Source organism: Anastrepha ludens, chromosome 2 (assembly GCF_028408465.1).
Source record: "Anastrepha ludens isolate Willacy chromosome 2, idAnaLude1.1, whole genome shotgun sequence".
In the NCBI taxonomy this organism is placed as follows: Eukaryota; Metazoa; Arthropoda; class Insecta; order Diptera; family Tephritidae; genus Anastrepha; species Anastrepha ludens.
Window position 1 is genome coordinate 182,533,279 of NC_071498.1, and position 22,786 is coordinate 182,556,064.

The 22,786-nt window shown below is 35.0% G+C and overlaps 2 protein-coding genes across 7 annotated transcripts in view; both read left to right on the plus strand.

Moving 5' to 3' along the window:
* The window catches only part of LOC128856023 (acyl-CoA Delta-9 desaturase-like), a 43,653-nt gene extending 21,690 nt beyond the window's left edge, over window positions 1–21,963 (plus strand). The window contains exons 2-6 of one of the 6 annotated variants that reach the window (XR_008453781.1): window positions 14,859–15,169; window positions 19,827–20,163; window positions 20,227–20,412; window positions 20,529–21,294; window positions 21,396–21,963. Coding sequence is in view for 5 of the 6 variants with exons in the window: in XM_054091362.1 (XP_053947337.1) it covers window positions 14,878–15,169; window positions 19,827–20,163; window positions 20,227–20,412; window positions 20,529–20,847 (1,134 nt within the window). In the remaining variant the exon portion in view is untranslated. Of the gene's footprint in view, window positions 1–1,089; window positions 1,423–12,717; window positions 12,807–13,006; window positions 13,103–13,157; window positions 13,238–14,858; window positions 15,170–19,826; window positions 20,164–20,226; window positions 20,413–20,528 lie in introns of those variants that run through there. The other 5 variants (XM_054091364.1, XM_054091363.1, XM_054091366.1 and 2 more) reach the window with 5 other exon arrangements.
* Window positions 15,207–19,880, plus strand: LOC128856025 (uncharacterized). The gene is made up of 2 exons (XM_054091370.1): window positions 15,207–17,745; window positions 17,823–19,880. Exons 1-2 carry the CDS (start codon window positions 17,428–17,430, stop codon window positions 18,534–18,536), a joined length of 1,032 nt encoding a protein of 343 aa, XP_053947345.1. The 5' UTR covers window positions 15,207–17,427; the 3' UTR covers window positions 18,537–19,880.
* Window positions 21,964–22,786: the final 823 nt, after the last annotated feature.

The window sequence follows — 22,786 nt, forward strand, 5'->3', positions numbered from 1 at the left end:
CACAGGCAGCACTAAACGATTGTTTTCAATGGATGTAATGGCTGTTCTTGAATGGCTTCGACTTGCACATCAGACCAATTACGAAAATTTTGCTTATTGACGTAGCCAGTAAGCCGAAAATGGGCCTCATCGCTGCCATAAGTTGGCCTGAGCGCGCGATGAAAATTTTTCACAGAGCGTCGATTTTCGTATTACTATTGTACAATTTGTAAACGTTGTTGAGGCGCAAGTCTCAATGAATACTGAAAAAAGTATGTATTTAGCTTGACAGTATTCACGGTTTTGGCAATTGGCTTTTTTATCATTCGTCTGTCAAATTTTAGACGTACTCATTTATTTTTTCACGAAGTCTTTGTTGTTGTTATGTTACCAGTTATTTTGGTCTTACAGGAAAACATTAAAAGGCTCATCACAATTTTTGTAATTTCCAAATTGGCTTATATACTTATGTATATTGTATACAAAATGTATGTATGTATGTATACAAATGCATAGTGCGTGCAGTTCATTGCGTTCGCCAAAAAATTATTGCCATATGCGTGAATCATCCTTGAATTAATTGTAAGATTGTTAACATTAAACATGCAACTTTTATTGCGTATCGCATTTCATTCGTTCTCGTTGACCGTCAACAATACACATATATGTAGTACAAAATTAGCAAAATTGAAGATTAAGTACACGATCATCGATTAACTTGGTGATGATATTTGCAAATTTTAAACTACGGAATAGCAACTAATAATTGGATTAGTCGGCACATACATATGTATAAATTTCGCACACATTCATTCATACTAACATACATACATATGTATGTATGTACATATGTATTAATTCGTTTATTTTTTCAATGCGATAAGGGAATACAATTCAAGGAACGCCATAACAGCATGTTACGGCATTAAAATCGAATGTTATTAAGGTACATTTTGCTATACAAACCTGGTGTGTATTGTTGTTGCTTGAGTAAACTAAACATTGCTGAATTTCATTTCACATATAACGCTTCATTCTGCGCGGATGTAGAGAAGGGAAGTCACCTAAAGCAAGCGAGAACACACACGCCGCTAGATCTATTAAGCACTCGCAAAGCTCTTTGTTGCCTATAGGTACAAACTCTGCGCCGACAAGATCAGTTCGAGTAGAAATCGCAAAGGGGACAAACGTCTTGCGGATTAGCGATTGTGGTGGCACCAACATTCCAGAATAGCACTCAAACGCCGGTAGTGTTGTTCTTCGGCATAACATTGTAATATAAAGGCAACAATTAAAATATTCATACCGAAAATTAACTTGAAAATAAATATCCATTGGTATTTGCGCTTTTTAAAGCTTAAATAAGTGCTTGATTGTTGAAAAGAGAACAAAATAAACAAAAATACTATTGTGTGATATTTTCGTAGTGGAAACTAAATAAAGGTTAGTAGAACTTGTGAAAATCCAAACTAAAAGAATATTTGGAGAAAATATAATGAAAGTATCAATTCAACGCTAATAAGTACGTTTGGTTGAGGTTAAAAAGGTACGGTGGTTTTGTGGGGTAATAGGAAAACCGTTTGAGAGAAGAAGACGAAATTTTGACAACTACAGAGTAGTAGAATAAATGCAATATTTTGTCGACAACATAACACGATTTTAATTTCGGGCTGATTTACTATTTACCAATGCGCCTGAATCGAGTGAACCATGAGTGCTTAACCATAATTCTTCAATAATAGTTTAATATATTACTGAATTTTTCAGTAACCAGTTTTGTCTGCGGCATCTTCCTCTCATTAATATTCAAGGAAAAGAAGTGTGTGCATAAAAATGTATACTTAATAGTTTTTCATTCTTCATTAACGCGCTAAAAAAAGTTCAAGGTATTTTAAATTATTTAAATAAACATGTGAATGCATAAAGATGAATGTATACATTGGCACACACATACTATGTATAGTATTTATGTGTGCATATGTGTTTGCTGTGTCAAGTACATTGTTTGGCGCTTAATTCTCCTTGAAGGCATTCACAAATTATTTATCTTTTATGTTGAATGTTGAAGGGCTTAAATTGTTTGAATAACTAGAATTAAAAGATAATAGCCTGACAATTCCACCAGCATGCAAAAGACCGTTGGGGCTCTTTGTGATGTTATTTTTATGAGGAACTAGCAAACCCGGCCCCCTTCGCTGGGCACACTAAAATAGAATAGATATGGTTTAGAACAGAAAATATATGGTTTTCATATTATTTATTTCTTTATTCTTTATTCAAGCGCTTTGGCATAAACAATATTTTTTGTTTTTCTATTTGTTTTTGAGTAAATATAAAATATAAATTGAAAATCAGGAAAAAAGAAGATTGTTTTTAAATTTCAAATCAACGCATATGAATAAACAATCGTCTTTTTTCCTGATCATCCATGAATTTTTCGTTTCAATTTATATGTTTTATTAAGCATTGGAGCTTTTTTAACCATTATCCATTTATATTTTTCAAAAAAAAAAAACGAAAAAAATTGTGTTTTCCACGAACACATAATTTCATTCGGATTTCACATTAAATACTCAAATTTCGTAAGAAATTATTCACTGTTCCAAAATCCACTCCAAAAAAATTCACAAACAATTTTTACATGTTGCACTTACGTTTTTTCCTTATGGCATCCAAATCAGAAAGAAATATTGACACATTGTAACTCACACTGTCAGTTTGACAGTTCAGTTCCGCCCCAAGCGTTAAAAAAGTAAGCGACATTATGGCTGGCTCAAAAGAACGCTGTACCCGTTGCCACTGCTCCGAATTACAACCAAACTTTACGAAACCCATTTTCAATACTTACTTAACAATGTGCATAAGTTTGGTTTATTTCGGTGCAAAGACACGGCGGGTCCACGTTTTGGCATATATTTCGAGACCCTAGTCATCAATAGGTATGAAAATTACCCCGTATTAAAGCACTTATCAACAGCTTTCATTTGATACCCATATTGTACATACACAACCAAAGGTTACCCGGGTCCACGTTTTGACCTATATCTCGAGCCCTATCCACCAATAGGTATCCAAACTATACGGAAACCATCTTCAATACCTTCTTAACAATGTGTGTAAGTTTGGTTTAATTCGGTGCAGACACGGCCGGTTAGCGAACACACACAAAAAGTTGACTTTATTTTATATATAAGATTTTTTTCAGTTTGTGTCCGAAAAATCCAAATATCTTACGGAACCCTATTTTTTCCAAAATAAAATGTAATCCATGTTACTCTTGGATAATGTAGTTTTCAAATGGTGAAAGAATTTTTAAAATCGGTCCAGTAGTTTTTGAGCCTATTCGTTACAAACAAAGTTTTCCTCTTTATAATATTAGTATAGATAAAGGGTTTAAGGTTATGTATACAACATTCATGAAGTTTCAAAATATCAGTTTTCAATTGAAAGCAGGCTTCAATAGAATTTCATTTCTAGTAAAATTCATATCCAAAGAACATCGCACTGCGCAGCGTAGAGTAGAATGGGAAACATACGAGTATACTGGAAACGGATCTAAAGAAGCTGGTGGCAAAAGCTGGTCGTTTAAGTCGCGCACAGGTGGCTTTTCAGTTCCTTTTATTCTACGGTATCACTACATCTAGGAGCAAAATAGAAAGGGGCAACGAGTAGCGCCTATTTTTGTCACGAGTGATCTGTTATCTAACGCTCCACTCCCTTTCGTTCTACCCTGTCGAAACAGGCATCTGTAAGCCGCTGCCAGAACAAAAGCAAACAAGCGATTATCCCTGGAGCTTGTACTAATATCTGCATGATAAACTCCAAGCCAGCTGCAATGCAGCTACGATTACATTAAGATTTATTCGGCGATCACTAGCTCTCTCGATTCTGAATTGATGCAAATGGATTTAGATAATTTCAGTAACTGGTGTATCAATAATCGTCTATCGCTGAACATAAATAAGTGTGTGCGAATTACCTTTTCTAAGCGTGCCACTGTCATCGACACCTCCTATCACATATCTAGCACGCCCCTGTCACGTGTGAGTAAAATGAAAGGCTCGTGTAATATTTGATTCGAAGCTTACTTTTGCTAGTGATTACCAAATCTTACGCCATGCTTGCTTTTGTTAGGCGTCATAGCTCCGCTTTCTCCGACCCTTATACGTTGAAGCTTTTGTATGCGTCGTTTGAATGCTGCATTTGGCCTCCTATGATACGTGCCATGCTGATAGAATTGCATTACATTTCGGGTGCGTAATTTACACTTTTCGGATCCTATCCCTATCTATGAAGCTTCATGCTGATTGATTAACTTAAAATCATTGCAGAACAGGAGAATAATCCTATCTCTGTCTTTAATTTTCGATTTGATCCGTGGTGCCGTTGACTGCCCGGTGGTTTTTCAGAGGATTTCCTTTAATATTCCGGCCAGAGCTCTGCGTAGTTCGGAGTTCTTCTACATTTGTCTCTCAAAATCTCTTTATGCTCGAAATGTTCCTATTACTTGAGCCTTAATTTAGTTTAATAAAATCTCTACTATTGGTTTGTTCTGGTAACGTAGAACCGGCTGGCAGGGAGACTGAAGTTTTATTGTTACATATACTGACAGCTCAAACCTAAACAATTTAATCGTCCCCCCCCCATTGGATCAATGATAGGCACTGTTACCAAACACTATTTAATGCGGTTGTTCGACGACCGAATGGGCCTGACAGTATTTCTACAGACACCCTCTGAGGGAAGAATGTCACCAAGAGCTAACTTAGCTCAATGATATACGTTAAGAGCTTTCTCGAATTGCCTTCTTATAAAGAAATACGCACAAAAACATATATGTAAATATGATAAGTACATGCAAATAAAAACGTGAACGTTCGTAAATGCACTAAATTCGCGTTTGGCTAGGTAAGCGATCGACATTTGTCGTCATACTTACATACGTACAAACGCACATATTTCCAATAAAATATACACATTGTATTTCCACAGAGGAATCATTGGAATATACATATGTACGTATATATATGTATATACAAATTAAAAACTTTGAACTGCAGACACAGTGTACATTTAAAAGTCTTTTTTAGTGCATAGATACATATTTAACTTAAATAGTTCCTCACCTCTAATCGACTCCTATTAAATTTCCCATATGGTTAATTATTTTATAGTATTGTCGATTAAGTATTCTCCCGCAGTTCATTGATATGTGATCCCACTATGACGGGGTATTTACTGTGTGTAGTAGTGTTATTATAAGTAAGTACGTGCATATGCAGGTTCATTACACATATTAACCCTTAACGGACCGCTTTATGAGCGGCATGACAATACTACTTATTGGATCTAATGCCGCGATTATGGCGGGAAATATAATTTTATTATCTTGCGTTATTATGTATCTTTTTGTATATACATATGCATATTTTCACGTTATAGTGTATTTGCAGTTAACGCGCTGGAGAATGGATATGGATCATTCGCAGTGGAACTAAAAAAACTGCACAGAATGCTCGTATCGAAAAGCTTTGACAAGAGAGAAACCCTCTCAAGCCAAGGATTCCTATCCAAGAGTGCTTTGAGCGTATCATAATCTAAAAAATATAAAATTTAAAGCATCTTGATATTCAATTACTCTAAATATTAACAAATGTTTCACTAAAATACAAATATTTTCTTTCCTATAAATTTATAAAAATATTAAATCTCCATCTTCTCTTAGTATAAAAAGGAGTTGGTCCTGGTGGGAAGTAAATTGGAAATACTTCCGGACCGTTAAGGGTTAACAAGTGACTCAAGCAAAGATTAGTGCTAAAACTATTTGAAATGTGTCAAGCGAAATTGGAAATGCATACAGCTAAAAAACAAAAGCGGATAATCGTAGTCTAATGAGGTTTTTATGTTCTTTTATTATAAGTGGTTGTACAATAGGCAATTTTCATGAGCCAACTCATTTAAAATGGAAAGAATTGGAAATAAAAATTACTTAAATACATTTGTTTAAGTTTATTTTCACACTGTAAATGACGTATGCTATGGGAAAAGTCTCTGTATAGGAAACTCGTAAAGTTAGTCAATTGTAGATTTTTCAAAAATGCTTATAAAAATAGCTTAATAATAGTGTATCGACACTAACTTTAGAACTAGTATTGTTACAAACAACAGCTACGTGGCAAAGTTATGCATTTATGAACTGAATATTAAAAAAACTGGTTCCCTATTTGCATGTAAGTAGTTCGATACAAACTCGTAATTCCAATTAAGTTATTAAACTTTGATCTTTGGCAAGCGGTTTACAGAGGGAAACTATAAGTATAATGATGGCTTAATAATACTTAAATGGTGCAATCATACGCACGTCTGCTTAGAAAAATGCTTGTGTATATGTATAGCATATCCCAATGGCTGAAAGTGTTTTTGTTTAGATAAAGCCAAAAATTTGTTTGGACACATACATATTTAAATCCATATCAATAAAAAGATCAACAATTCGTTTTCCCTTTTTTCTACCAGTTCAGTTACCCTATAACTACGGCATTACCCAATAGCTGCCTAATGGTGGTCACACTCATCAACGTAAACGTACGCCCGTGCCAGCTGACACTATGAAACTAATGAGAGCCCTATGTAAATGAATTCTCCCCCCGTTTCGTTCCGTAGCATCGTAGATCTTTGACGTGCATTGTGGAATGTTTCCGTAGAATCGCGTCAGCTGATTGCTCTCTCACCACACAGTGTTGCCAAACAGTACATTTCGAAATCATTTACAAAACAAACTTAGAAAAATTTTAATTTTTATTAAAATAACTTAAAAATAATGTTGAATTAATGTTAATTATAAATAAATGATATAAATATTTCCATTTGGTGGTTTTTGACTTTGGCATATTATACAATGAAAAATAGTAACTGATAACGGGGATGTGTGTAAAAGTGCGTATGCAAAAATCTCAATGGCAACATTGTGTCGATACAACCAAACACAACCACACACAAACTGATGTATTGTGTAAATATGTAATTAAAAGAGCGCAGTTGTTTTCTACGGGATAAGTTTTGCACAATTTTGTGTATCCTACGGGCAACGGAAAGGGACTACGATACGTTGATGAGTGTGAGCTCCATAACAATCACGCGTTCAAAAGTGCTTCACTAAAGTGTATTTCATATTCGTAGAAAAGTAAGAAAGCAGGAATGAAGAATTGTGCATTTTTAAATGAAATAATTTTTTATCCAATGATCCTCCAATAATTTTGTACCATCTCCGCAATGATTTTCTGGACACTCTGCCAAATACGGCTGCACAGCTTTTTGTTAAATTACAATGTAATGTGAAATATCTATTACTCATTCATTTGATATATGTACCTAGGAAATTTTGATTTCTCCACTGAATAATAGGTGACGCTTTCAATACGTTTCAACCAACCTGTAGAATGAAACCTCAGATAATCTCGGGTGTTACGCACTTTTAGACTTTCTTCGAAAAAAACACTTCTCTTCTTCAAGTGATACTTCTGCGGACCCTTTTGGTCTTTCACCGGCACACCAATAAATTCGCTGTTAGAAAAAATTTGAAGAACAGTTTGGAAAAGTTTTAGAACGCTTATTTAGGGAATCACGACATTTGACGTTTATTTATTTCGATTTTGTTTTTAATAATTTAAAAAATAAAATGAGGAACAAAAATAATTTATTTTTCAGTATTTATTAAAACAAAAACACAAATATTAAAACAAAAACACAAAAATAAAATAAGTTTTCATTGCATCGGCTGGTTGTTCTTAGTTGCGCGCCCTTTCAATAACCGAATTTTCATGACCTTTATAGTTTCTGGGTCTACCTCTCGACTAGTTCAGACGATATTCGCCTTAAGGGCTTTAATTGTTATGGGATTATACATTTCGCCATAAAACCAGCAACGTATGAAAGAGTTGTCTGCATCAAAATAAAATGATCCTAAATAAATTTCATCAGTCAGACATATGTACATATGTACAATTAAACTACGTTAGTGAAACTTTCGAAGTCTTGCTTGTTCCCTTATCTACATACATATGTATGTACTCGTACATACAAATTTGCATACATTAACGCTTCTAGTGATCAGTTCATAAAAGGTAATTAAATTAAGTTCCTCACCTATTTCATAGTGTTGTTGCCTACTGCAAGTAAATTCCGCTAATTTTGAACAACAATTGCTAATTCTCCAATATCAGCATCGAGCAGTACAAACGAATTCATTGTCAAGGTTGTAGATTGCAAAATTAAAAATGGTTTTAGTCGTTTTAATTTGTATTCTTGATGCAGAACTAAAATAGATTCCTCTGGTTTACATATACAGTCTACACACAGATGATGCAATTCGCATGTTGGAGAGAGCAATAGAACTTGGCCTCCGTGCATATATGTATACGCATGCATGTATGTATGTATACGAATATCATTGCTTTACTATTTCTTCGATCTGCCCTCTCAATTTAAGGTACATTTACATACATGCAAACATTCAATTCAATTTTGCTGTTTTTTATACTTTTCGCTCCGATTTGGTTTCATGTGGTTCCTGCTAGTTTCGTTTTGCTCTCATATCTGCTATTGCATAGATTTTGTTTTTCTTTCAATATGAAGCTTCCCCAAACCTCTAGCCCACCATCTTTCAACGCTCACGGTACAGCAGTGTACTATATGTACGTACGTACATACGTTAGGGTTGCTAACTTTTCGAATTTTACCATCCCGGATCTTTCGGGACTAGTCCCTGTATTTAGATAGTCATTATTTAGCAACAACTTAACTCGAAAAATTCATCAATATTGTATGATACAAGCTCCTACCATATAATAAGTAATAAATAAATGGATTTTAAATATATTATACTTTTTATTATATATGTATACACGTATGTATATGCACATATGTACATAGCATGCAGCTTTAAATTCCAAATTTTTGAAATGCAAGTTAAATAATTTTTATTTTTATATTTTTCTATGGGGTATTCAAATAAGATTCTAAAAATAATAATAATAATATACAAATCTATTGCCTCCTTGTTATAAAAAATTTGTAATCCAGCATTCGCATAATTGTTGTCAAAAAAGAAGTCGGACATCTGGCATTATTGCGATAGTTTGGCGCTTTAAAACGGGGAATGCCACCATTAATTTACTCTGGGTAGAATAGTGAAAAGAAAGAACCAAACGTAATAAATTAAAATAAAATATCAGTCGTGTTTTGATGAATAAAAGTCTAAATTATAAACATTTGTAGACAGCGTGGACAAAGCTCAATTGAAGTCAGAAATTTAATTATTGGTCATCGTGAAAAGGGTAAAACCGTTTGGAAATCGCAGAAATAGTAGATAGACCCCGTTCGACTGTATGCGACGTGATGAAACGTTTCAAAGAAACAAAATCCGTGCAAATAAGAAGAAATCGAGACGACCAAATCTGTTGTCGAAAAGCCGAAATTTGAGCGCTCCTAAGCTCGCAACAGAATTCGCCCTACACCTTAATATTAACTGCAACCCCAAAAATATACGCATAGTGATGCGAAAGAATAATTATAATGGAAGAGTTGCACGGAAAAAACCTTTCATCAACGAGATTAACCGGCACAAGAGAATAAAATTCGCAAAGCGTCATGGGGATAAGGATTTCGAGTTCTGGAAGCATGTAATATTTGCTGATGAAAGCAAGATTAACATATTTAGGTCAGATGGACAATCATATGTGGGGAGAAGACCTAATGAAGAGTTGCTAGAAAAAAAACTTGCGTTCGACAGTTAAACATGGGGTTGGGTCGGTAATGGTATGGGGTTGCATGTCCGTTGCTGGTGCTGGAAATGTGTACTTCATGAACGGCGATATGTACCACAAACAATACCTAACAATTATGAAAGAAAATTTGGTCCAAAGTGCTGTAAAGTTAGAAATTAAGAGCAATTTCCAGTACTATCAAGACAACGATACCAAGCATAAGGCACTTGATGTCCGTCTATGGCTTATGTACAACTGCCCTAAAGTTCTTGAAACATCTCCATAATCCCCAGACATCCCACTGAAAAAGCATGTTATTAGAAACAAGAAAAACTTAAGATATGCTATTAAAGAAGAGTGGGAGAAGATAGATCCTTTGACATGCAAGAAACTGGTCGAATCCATGCCGAGAAGACTGAATGCTTTATATTGTTTTTTCTTGAATATTTTCGAGTTCTTCTTTGTCATGTATTTTGCAAAGTTTTTATGTTGGTATTTTCTATGTGCGAATAAGTTGAGTTTTGTTCATGTTTTTTGTTGTTTTGAAAAATACGCTTGAAGAACGAAAATGAATGTGACCTACAAACGCATTAGATGTGCAGTTTAATAAATATTTTTTTTTTATTTAAAACCATATCACTTGGGTGTCCGAGTTCTTTATTGAACCATTGTATATATACACACAAATGCCGGGATTCTGGAATCGATATCTCTAGTATGCATAAACATGTGCATGAAAGCTCACACCGTCATTGGCTCTCACGGCTGAATCGCATGATTCGGCTCTACACAATTCGCCGGTTATTTGACGTTATTATGAGAGCATTTTTTTTTTGTTCAGATTTTGGGGTTACCAAGTTACACGAAAATTAAGGTAAGGTAGTTGCTAAACAGGTAAGAATGGAAATCAATTACCAATCATGAGGAAAAAGGGCATATATATATTTAACATTACTGTGCATGTTGACTATGTTTTTTTTATATAAGGCATATTTTATTCATAATTTTATTAAAACAATTTTAATAATTTATCGTGATATTTTTCTATTAATATTCATATTCCGGGTAGAGATGTTAGTTTCATTATACTTAATACCCACAGTTAACCATACCAGCTCTGTTTTTGGAACGCGTTTCCCAATATGTAATCATAAGTTTTTACACATAGCATTTGCATATTGGCACACTCTTTCATATGCACACGAATGAGCTTTCTGATGATTTGAAAAGTTTGATAGTAAAATATCACAAAGAGAATAAACCATTATGCGAAAACGGTCGTTTCGTAGATGAAAGTCATGCTACGATTCAAAAGATGGTAAAAAATATAAAAAAGTGCGGGAAAAACCTCTAATAAGATCCACCCACAGGCCTTCAGTGACAGTGAAAATAGTGTAATCATACGCAAAATAAGTAAAAATTCTAAGATAAGCGTCCACAAATTGAAATCTGAAGTGGAATTGGAAAACAATGTAGTACCCAAACTATCCGCCGAGTATTGCATAACGCTGTTTATCATGGACGTAATATTAGAAATAAATATTCTATATTTAAGATGTTTTCTATGTTCCAAAATAAAAAGCATAATTGCCTGATGTAGCACTTTGAGCATTGCTACTTATAGGTATTTCTAACCTAACAAATTAAAAATTAGCAATAGTGATTAAAAACGATTTAATTGTGTTTTAAAATATTCAACATGAGGATCAATACACTTTTGCATTCGTTTTGGACCAATTTTCGAAACACTTTGTTCAATCGCAGCCCATAAGATAAAGCGAGCGTAAATGGGTTAATACGTAGAATGTGCTTTGGAGTCTAAAGTATAGTAGCATGCGGAAGTACTTTCAATGTTCTTAACGTTAATAAAATACTACCACGTATCAGTCTTATTCAATGCTAAAGCACATAGCACTACTTCTACGGCATGCGCATTACACATAACGTCCACATATAGCATAACTTACTAAGAATCGTTTAAAAAAGTAATGGCAAAATAAAATCGTATAAAGCTCATACAGCAACCATTGTTATTTAAACAAGTTGTTCGTTGGTCGGTATAATGTAATTTATAGAAGGGTAGTTTCTGTTCAATATTGTACACCTTTTATGGAACATTTAATTTAACAATTTTAAACAATTGTAAAAAGTTATTGAGTGCTTTTTCGTATCGTAATTAGCGTACAACTTTGGCATTTAATTCTTATTTCATGTTTTATATATGTAGATTTCTGCATATTAAAGAGAACAAAATGTCTTATATATACAAATTCTCTATAAATATAAACTCTTTTAAAGAGCAACTCTGCCTCGGATATTCATCAGTTTTTGTTTGCCGGCTTTTACAATTTCGTATACAAAACAGAGAAAAAACATTCCTGTTCTCCCACAGTTATGACTTTTGCGCATAATGACTTGCGTGTTCAATTGATTTGTGCTTTTCTGTTCAAGACCAAGGAACGATACTTTTTTCATTTTATAAGTGTATGACTGTACGTACATCAGGTTGGAGTCTGTTAATTTTATATGAGTTAAAGGTTAATATAATGACTAGCAAGTAGACATTCGTTAAATGCAAAACAAATCCATTGATATACCTACAGAATTTGTCGTCTATATCACGCTTCGTAGTTTGGCCACTGTTAAGTTTGTTGCATACACACATATGTATGTCGTATTGTAGAAATGTAGTAAATTTCGCACTCGTTTTACATGCGAAGTTGAAAGGCCTTGACCTTAAGATGCAAACATATAAATATGCAACAATATTTAACATTTGTGTAGCTGTAATTCATTGGGGAAATGGCGCCTGAAAATACGTGACTTGCCAACTGAGAGTGTTTCCCTGACTCTCTAGGTATTCTCTGCCACCCACCTGCAGGTGCCACTGAGTTGGAGAAAGAGCGCGTTAACCAATTGTACTCTCTCAAATACTTGAAATCGCAAGTTAACTTTTCAAACCAGTCGCTGAGTTCATTGGGAGCGTTGTACAAGAGTTTGGACAAAATTATTAAACAAACGGGAAATTCATATATAAATTCTTCGTAGTTAATTTTCAACTAGGTTCGTAAATTTAACATTAATTGGTGTAGTAGAAATACGAAGTTGCCTCCCTAATAAAATTTGATGTGACTGACACATAAAATCCTTAATACAATTTAAGCTATACCATATTACTCATGGAAATATACTTTAACAATACGTGTGAATATGTGTGTCAGAGGATACGGAACCTAGTAAAGTGTTGTGAAATTAAGTGCCGTTGTAGTCATTAACTTTCCTCCCTCTTGAAATTGCCAAGACTATTAACTTCAGTTGTAAAATACAATTTGTAGCAGTAATTAACAGTTATGTGACCGGTGGGTTCGAGTCACTTGTCATTGCTTAAACACGTAATATGCAAAATGCGATAATCCATAAAAAAAATATAGAATACTGTTACTACTGTGGGGAAATCGACATACATATCTCCAATTTTAATCAACTAAAACAATGTAAATATTATTAACAAAACAAAAACACATAAGATTTAATTGAGTAAATGTTAAAATTCGCCCTGCAGGAAAATGTGTCTGCTTCCAGGCTTAAATACAATAGTTTACTTTTCGTACTACAAAGTGCCGTATTTTGCTCACAAGGGAAGTGTTCATACATACGTTGCCAGATCAAAAAAAAAAATTCGTATAAATAAATACCCTATATTATAAAAATAGAATTTAAAAAACATGCTAAATAAAAAAAAATTGTTTGATACCTGACAACTTCCACCTATTCGGTCATAGCCTGCGCGATTAAGAAACTATAATCACAAAGATATGGTAAAATGGTTCCCACTGTGCTTAGTAGAAATGTTGCTTTATTTAAAGATCAAATGAAATTATAAGTTACTTGGAATATTGTTAGAATCGACCATCACTAAAGCCGCTGCTGTGCTGTAAATATTGAGAACTTTATCCAGGAATGTGAGATTTGAAGAAAAAAATTTAGAAAATGTTAAAAGTACTTGGGCTTATCGTGAATTACGGGTGAACAAATATTTCCGTAAATTGCAATACAATAAAAAAAAATATCTCACTTGATTTTTTAAGAGCATTGTAGCTTTTCACTCCAGCTCTTGCTGAACTTCTCGAAATTTTTAACAGTAGTAACTACAGAAAAATGTCTAATTACATATATAAATAAAAATATAGTTTTGAGACTGTCAATATAACTAATTTACAACCTTAATACCTACGATATTAAAACAAAAACATTCATAACCGGAATGAAAACAACATAGGCCACAAACGCATGTTGCGCCAACGCCGCTCTGATAACCAAATAGCCCACACATACTAAGTTAGTCTATTACCTTGTCAAAGCAGCTTCCAGGGAGCCGGCTTCCACTGACCATCAACGCAGGGGACGCGGCGAAATCGCATCGAAGGGCATTGCTTTAGCACCCCTCCACAAGGACATATTGTTATTGATTTTTTCTGCGTGCTACATAAGTACATATTTGATTTCCTAAAATCATACACATATACACGTATATATGTATGTATATGTATATGGAAAAGTGTATAATATATCGCGATTGTAAGTATTGTATGTCGAAAGTGAAATTATTCAGAAAATACATATATTGCATACATATTACGAGTCCATTAGACATTAAGAATTAGACATCTGCTTCTGTCCCAAATTAAATTTTCCCTATGAATCCTCATTTTAACTATAAGGTTTTAAAAGAAGCTCGGTTCGAAATGAAATAAAGCAAAATCATGGATTTGAAGAGTTCAGTTTTCAATGACTGCTGCATAGATCCCACTGAATTTGAGCAGTGACGTAGATTATGTTGACTTTGAGGTGATCGGTCGGTTGCGGCTTATTTGGAGAGACCTGAAACTTCTGAAAATCTACTATGAAAAAATTTAGCGGGACAAATTGCACGTTTTTGGTGGTCAATTACGTCACATTCTCGAGAGATAATCATGATCTCAACCAATAATATAATAATAAATTTTCATTATTTGCACGTCCTACTCAATCGTTTATCTTGGCCCCCTTTTGGCATCACTGACCGAATAATAAACCAAAGATTTAGTTCTGAATTTGTTTCAATTTTCATTGCAGCTAAAGTAACAATAACATCATGCCACCAAACGCCACAGCAAATACACAATCCATAACCAATTCGTTGGTTACGGACGCCAGTGCTGATTCAAAGACTCTGACTGATAACTCTACTGGTGTACTCTTCGAACAAGATGCCGAGACCTATGATGGCGGCCTAGTGAAGGACATTGAAAAATTGAAGAAAGCTGAGAAACGAAGACTAAAACTTGTTTGGCGAAATATAATCGCATTCGTCTACGTGCATTTGGCAGCAGTTTATGGACTTTGGCTTATGTTGACATCGGCCAAATGGCCAACTATTGCGTTTGGTAAGTATTTTTTGGCTCATTTGTGATTGATCATTGCATTATGTATTGGTCCAAATACAAGTGACGATTATAAAAAAGGAACACAACTCAAAATTATCCATTATCTATGGAACATGATTTTATTCATCTGGTTGGCGCCGCTGACTCCACAGTAGCGCATCCTGTCAACCTAATTTTCAAAAATCTGATCATCCGTGCGGTGTGTTCTTTAAGGGAGGGGTCTAGGGTTTGAGCATTTTTTTTAATGAATTTTTGAGACTTTGCTTTAGAGATATGAATAGTGAAAATGTATTTAAACTTTTTGTACATTATAAAGCATCATTTCAACAATATTGTACTAAATTTTTGTAAGAAAATATCGGGAAATAAGCCGGTGAGGCAACTTTTCCGAAAACGCCTTTTCCAAAAGGTGATTTGCGGTGACTATCGTATCTAGTTGTAGAATCACCTGAAATAAAAAAAACAGAATTATTTGGTTAAATTATCACCAAAACCTCCCCCCCACTGGCTCCTATTTTTTTTTTTTAATTTTTACGTTGCCAGCGCGTTTTTGAAGCAAAAAGAGCGATTTTCACTGATTTTTTCGCTGTATAAGTGGAAACCGCCCTTAATGTAAAACAAAAAAGTGAAAAATCTCTCAGTGGGGGGGGAGGTATTTTATATATAGAAGTTGTATACCAAATTTGAAAAGGATCGGTTAAATATTGTTGAAGTTCTAATAGTCACGGACTTTGAAAAAGTGGTTTCGAGAAAAACGCGTAACGCTCCGCTCCAAACGCTCGCAGCTGTCGCAGAGGAGTGGGGACAAAAACGTCTATAACTCCAAAAGTTTTGCTCCGATTGAGCTGAAATTTTGGGACAATATTTTTGAAATGATTTACTATAAGAAAAAGCTATTTCCAAAAAATCGATTTTTTGAAAGTCAAACCCTAGACCCCTCCCTTAAAGTTAGTACCTTCTGCTCAAATATGAACGAGACGTTATCAATAAAACGGTCCGCGGATGACATATGGCAAAAATATATTTTTGTTTTTTGGTAGGACTGTTATAAGCTTACATGGCAAATTTCAGCGTGATATGTCACATAGTTTGTTTTCTGTGCTACTGTAAACAAGTCAAGCTCGAGTGTGTTCTTCGAATTCTCTTTTATGACTTCAATTGTCTGAAAATGTTTTCCACGGAGCGGCAACTTGAGCTTGGGAAACAGGAAAAAGTCACATGGAGCCATATCAGGCGAATACGGTGCTTGCGGAACGATATTAACATTATTTTTGTTCAAATAATCGCGAACAAGACGTGATGTGTAAGCTGGTGCATTATCGTGATGCAAGAACCATGACTTGTTGTCCCACAATTCCTTCCTTTTAAGACGAATGTTCTCGCGCAAACGCCTTAAAACGTCTAAATAATATTCAGCTTGAACCGATTTTGCGATTTGTGCGATTTTCAACCATAATTTTCTTTACTTTTCCGATGTTTTCGTCGTTTACTGATGTTGCTGGACGACGTTCATGAGGCAAGTTTTCAACCGATGTACGGCCCTCTTTGAACGATTTGTACCACTGGAAAACACGTGCACGCGATAGAGCAGAGTCCCCATAGGTTGTCTGCAACATTTTTAAGGCGTCTGAAGCCGAAATTTTGTTGGACTTGTGTCGCTGGCACTTGCCAGATACATTTTGACTTTTATTTTTGTTGGAAAAATAGCCATTATTTACTGATTCTTCTGAAAGAAGCATAACAGTTACCGTCCTAGGTTATTTCTGGAAAAATAACAATATTTACTGACTCTTATGAAAAAAGCATAACAGTTACCGTCCTAGGTTATTTCACACGCAACCGTTTTATTAAACTTATTGGCTACTAGTAGTTCTAAACAACTTACTCCAATGTGTGTTACTTTTGGCCAATGTGTGCCATTGTTACCAGCAGCAGGCACTCCGATCTGACCTACTCCAAAAAAAAAATTATAAAAAATATCATTTAATCAAAGTTTGAATTGACATTTCAGTCAGACATTGGAATATTTATACAAAAAGTTTCATTTAGCATTTTATTTTTTATAATCTCTATTTTCTGTATTCCAAAAAAAAATTGTATTCGCGTTGTTTGAAAAATTTTTTGTTTTTGTTTTTAGTTTATATTTGCAAAATTTTTGTGTATTCTCTCGAGTTATTGAGAGTTCATATTAAACGAGGTAGCCGCTTAGCCCGTAGAATTAGAAAACGAGATTGAAATTATAAAAAAAAGTGTGCGCGATGGATCATTTTAATATACCTAAGAAAGTGAACCGGCATGTATTGAAGGCATTGGGTGTTTTGAGTGGCGGTTCTCGTCATCAGGTCATCATCACTTCAAATATAATAAACCAAGTCAAATATCAGATGCGAAACTTAGTACCTGTGCCGAATCTAGAGAGCGCTGTGCAAAAGTCATTAAAGAACCTAAGCGAAGTTGGATTGATTGAGCGACTTGGCACGTATAGGTATGCTCTTGGACGTTGCGCTGCTGTCGTACCAAGCCCCAATGCACAACCTAATTCTATAACTCCAGATCGTCGAGTGTTTCGCGGCACTGTGAGCATATTCGTCAAAGTTTACACTTCAAGGTTATAGGAATACTATTCTCATCTTTTCTTATCTCTTGGGATTAGGATCCACGGCGGTGCAGTCGAAGTACTTTGGACCCCAATACGAAACGTGGGCGTGCTTGTACTGATGAGGAATCTCTTTCAGGTGATGACATCGACCGCACACGCAAGCGCATGCGCACAAATAATAAAAAGGTGCGACACACCGGTCGTTGGGCATACCTGCCACGTGTACGTCAACACAAACATAACCGCTCAACCACTCAAATGTCCCATATAAATGCATCTATCGATACACCTCTGATTTTTCAAGACCTCTATTCACTACATCACCCACACACACAATTGCAGGAATGTTGTCCTTCCAGAGGCTACCAATACCCACTTGGAATGGACTTGGATTTTATGCTTGCTAATGTGACACCCACACCATCGCTGGAGATATCTGAAATTACATCTGTAAAAAACATTGTGGATGTTCGCAAAATAGTCGAGACACCACCGTTACAAGAGCAGAATGAGGAGATGAAAGGCACAAATGGAAGAAATGAACTGCAAGAAAATGAGGAAAGAGATCTTCAAACACAGGACTTGTCGACGTCAGCTTCTGATTACAAGACTGCAGCATCCTCAAGCAAAACTACAATTAATCAAAATCAAATGTCAAAATCGTGTGTGTCCAGACAGACAATAAACACATTTAATACGGTTGCTGCTACTTCACGAAAGTCGTCTATATCTCAGTTGCCTGATTACACGCAGTCTTATATAAAGTGATAGTGTGTGAATGTTTAACTGAAAAAAAAAACGAGTTCAACATGTTATTTGTCTAAAGCAACGACTAGTAGTTTCTATTGAAAGATAATATTTTATAGATATTAATATTAAATGAGTGGAAAAGCTTCATTTGTTTAAATAGAATCATGGAATCAGCATGAGATTTTTATTTTTGTATTTGGACTGAATTCCCAGTGTAGTTTCTTAATACCGAATAACATATGGGACTTTCCAACTCTATCATTTTCTAAAACTATTTCAATTAAAGGACATGCTGGCTGTTCTGTTATACATAAGGTCTGTTCATATAAATATTATCCAGTAACTTGCCAATAACTTAATTTCCGAAAATCCACTCTCAAAGAGAAAAATATCAAGAAAGTATATGAACGCAAAATCAGTAACAATTTGAAAATTTCACTAACAGCTTATTGGCGGGAAAAATCACAAAAAGTAAAAAAAAACTCAGTTGGGCTACCTCGTATTAAATTAAAAAAAAACATCGCATGATTTCCTTTCGTCCACAATAATTGGTTCCATTTCATCATCGCTGCCAGATGAAGAACACACATATATTGCCAAATTATCCAAGAAGTACAAGCATAAACCACAGAAGATACCTTCATTGCTTTCGATTTATATTTCGGAAACTGCAGTAACGGCGACTGGAGGCTGTGGTTCGTTGGCCGATTTCTATTTAATATATGACTTCAAATAAACTTTATAAAGTTTGTCTAAAATATAAATATTTACTTACATTCTCCATTTTAATCACCATTTCCATTTACATTTAGAAATTTTCTCACTTGCTTCGCAACTTCCCCTCAAAATGAAATGGGATTTTGCTCTCTCATTTTCCCCTAGTTTTTTTAAAACATGAACAGACTAAAAACCACGCCGCCCAACGTTTATATGTTAAGACTAAATATCCATCCGTCCCTTTGATTTTACAAGCGATAACTCTCAGTGTCTATGAGTTAGTCCGATTCCAATAATTAACATCCAACCCAAATTAGATTTGATTAAACATGCGGGGGTATATAAAGTTCGGTCCTGACCGAATTTGGCACTTTCTTACTTGTTTTAGTAAATTTCGAACGACTCTTCACAAGTTCTTTAATACTGAGTGTGTACCTCTTAGAGTTTAGATTCATCCATCAAACTTTCAAATAGCAATACTTGGAAACATACATTTTTTTGGAAAAGATACAATATGGACAAATACTGCGTCCGGTCAAGAGCTCTGAATATTAAATTATTTTAGATTTCTATATTTGACTTTATTCACAGCTATATCCTTATATGTGATTTCTGGCCTGGGTATAACTGCGGGTGCACATCGTCTCTGGGCTCATCGCGCCTACAAGGCCAAATGGCCATTGCGTCTGATTCTGATGATTTTCAACACAATCGCATTCCAGGATGCTGCATACCACTGGGCACGTGACCATCGTGTACATCACAAATATTCGGAAACTGATGCTGATCCACATAATGCTACACGAGGCTTCTTCTTCTCCCACATGGGTTGGCTATTGTGTAAAAAACACCCTCAGGTGAAAGCTAAAGGCAAAGGTATGGATTTGTCTGATTTGCGCGCCGACCCCATTTTAATGTTCCAGAAGAAGTAAGTACAATTTTTAAATAAATAGTAAATAGGAACTTAATTTTGTATCTTTTTATCTTTTAGATATTACATGATTCTCATGCCAATATTATGCTTCTTGGTGCCAACCCTGACTTCTATGTACTTATGGAATGAAAGTTTTATTAATTCATGGTTTGTTGTCGCTATGTTCCGCTGGTGTTTCACTTTAAATGTAACTTGGCTAGTGAATAGCGCTGCCCATAAATTTGGCGGAAAACCGTACGATAGGTAAATACATTTGCATATGTGAAACATAAACTATGGAGCCAAATATATACAACTTTGCTTTTCACTTAAACATAACAACTGACTTCTCAAGTAACGCATGTTCCATTTTTATACAGATTTATCAATCCATCAGAAAATAAATCGGTCGCGTTCTTTGCTTTCGGTGAAGGCTGGCACAACTATCATCATGTATTTCCATGGGACTACAAGACAGCTGAACTTGGCGATTATTCCCTGAATTTGACCACGGCTTTTATTGATTTCTTCGCCAAGATCGGCTGGGCCTACGATTTAAAACAGGTGTCTCACGACATTATCGAGAAACGTGTCAAGCGTACAGGCGATGGTTCACATGCTACTTGGGGCTGGGGTGATCAGGATCAGTCTAAAGAAGAAATGGCGGATGCGTTGATCACACACAGAAAAGATGAGTAGAATAAAAAAGATGAACAAAGAAATAAATATCCAGCGAAGATCAACAGATGAACGTAATCGTGTGTGTATGTGAGAATTGGTAAAAATTTTTGGAAAAATGTGGGTGGGTGAATTACAAGTGAAAAGAATGGAAAACGACTGCTAAGTCGTCAGTTGCCTTCTTGGCAATAATAATGCAAGTATGTACATAGCGATTTGGAATGCATTAAAAAATGATGAAATGGAATCATTTGAGTCTGTGGAGTACCGGAATCAATCTAATAGCAAATTTCTAGATATTCAAAGGCTAACAGACACAAACAAAAGTTTATATATTGCACGGCATTAAATAGCTTAATTTGCAACTTAAGTTTTCTAATGTAAACAAATACCTTAACTGAACCAATCTTTGTGAAGTGATCAGTGATCAGTGTATTGTACGCAAACACAATATAGTCCATTACATCTGTGAGTAATTGTCTTATGAATTATCGATGTTATACATACCTATGTGCTGTTAGACATTTTTTTCTTCCACATCTCTTTAATTTAACTTATGTGTTTTCAAGGTGTGTGAAGATCGCATTGACCTAAGGACCTACTTGCGTAAGCACCGGAGGTTAATATGTAAATACAATCATACAAATATAAATATAAGTGCTGAAATTGCATGCATAATGAATTGATAATTCGGCTAAAGAAGAGAAAAATGTAAACTAAATGAATTCAGAAACCAGGCTTAATTCCGATAGCATTGTAACCAAAAACCTTAAGCCGTTCCATGAACTACCTTAACTGCAATGAAATTTATATATTAATAAATTTTATTAATTCCAAATTCAGTGGTCCAAATCATTACTATTAGTACGCTAAATACCACACGATACACGCTATTTAGAAACTTTATTATACTACAAATGGGGTTCTTAGTATTTATTAATGAAAACAGATAATATTATATAAAATATGTTATTTCTAAAAATAAATATAAACTATTGCATATAAATTGTTGGTTAATACTAAAAGAATACAAACGACTATTTTTTAAATTCTTATAGTGATTCCATTATCCTTATTTACATATAAATATGTTGGCCAATGTGAACCAAATTTAAATACAAAACAAAACAAACATAATTTAAGGTTTTATTAAAGCGGGCTTTTACACCGAAGGTAAGTATGCATGCCAAACAACAAATTTGTTTACATTATAGTATAACACAACGCTCAGCAAAGAGTTCCTGCTAGCATGTAGCGGTGGGAATGCGGTTACAACAACAGCAACCCTGTATCCCTACATCACTGAAGCAATTTGAGTTGAAGCGGTATTATGCTTCGGCGACACTCTCATGCATTTGCTGTCCAGCAGCGACAACAAGTATGTGGGACACGAAGCAAGTACGTGTGTCACCCGACACGCACACAAATAAGCTGTTGGACTGCAAATGCATGAGCGTGTCGCCGAAGCATCAAAGGAAAACCACGAACTTGTACCAGACACAGGCCCACGCTAGTTTTACAACAATCAAAAATGTTTACGATTAAGATGAGCATACATATCCGAAATTCAATTTCATTTAATCTTTTAGCAACGCTTATTTGAATTGGTTGAGGTTGTCGTTGTTGTAACAGCATAAACCATTCCCTATATATTTTTAAAGGAATGACCCTTTGCGTAGTACAGACAGTTGTGCGGCACTTGTTGCCTGACAGATTACCGATGTGATATCAGATGCCATTCATTTATTTATATTGGAACCAGAATTTTACAGAATCTAGATTATCATCATCATCCAGACGTTTGCGGCCACTTGAACATAGGCCTCTTCCATTGATTTCCAATTTTCTCTGACTTGTGCTCTTTTTACCCAATTTGTCGCTCCATTTTGTGAGCTTGTCTTCTGCGCGCGCTATGTGGCCAGCCCATCTCCATTTTGTTTTGGTAACACTTTCGAGTTTG

Bases quoted from the DNA above. Each gene is read 5' to 3' on its own strand.
- LOC128856025 (XM_054091370.1), top strand. From the start codon at position 17,428: ATGGATCATTTTAATATACCTAAGAAAGTGAACCGGCATGTATTGAAG. The intron at 17,746-17,822 runs GTGAGCATATTC...TCTTGGGATTAG, and splicing joins GTCGAGTGTTTCGCGGCACT to GATCCACGGCGGTGCAGTCG.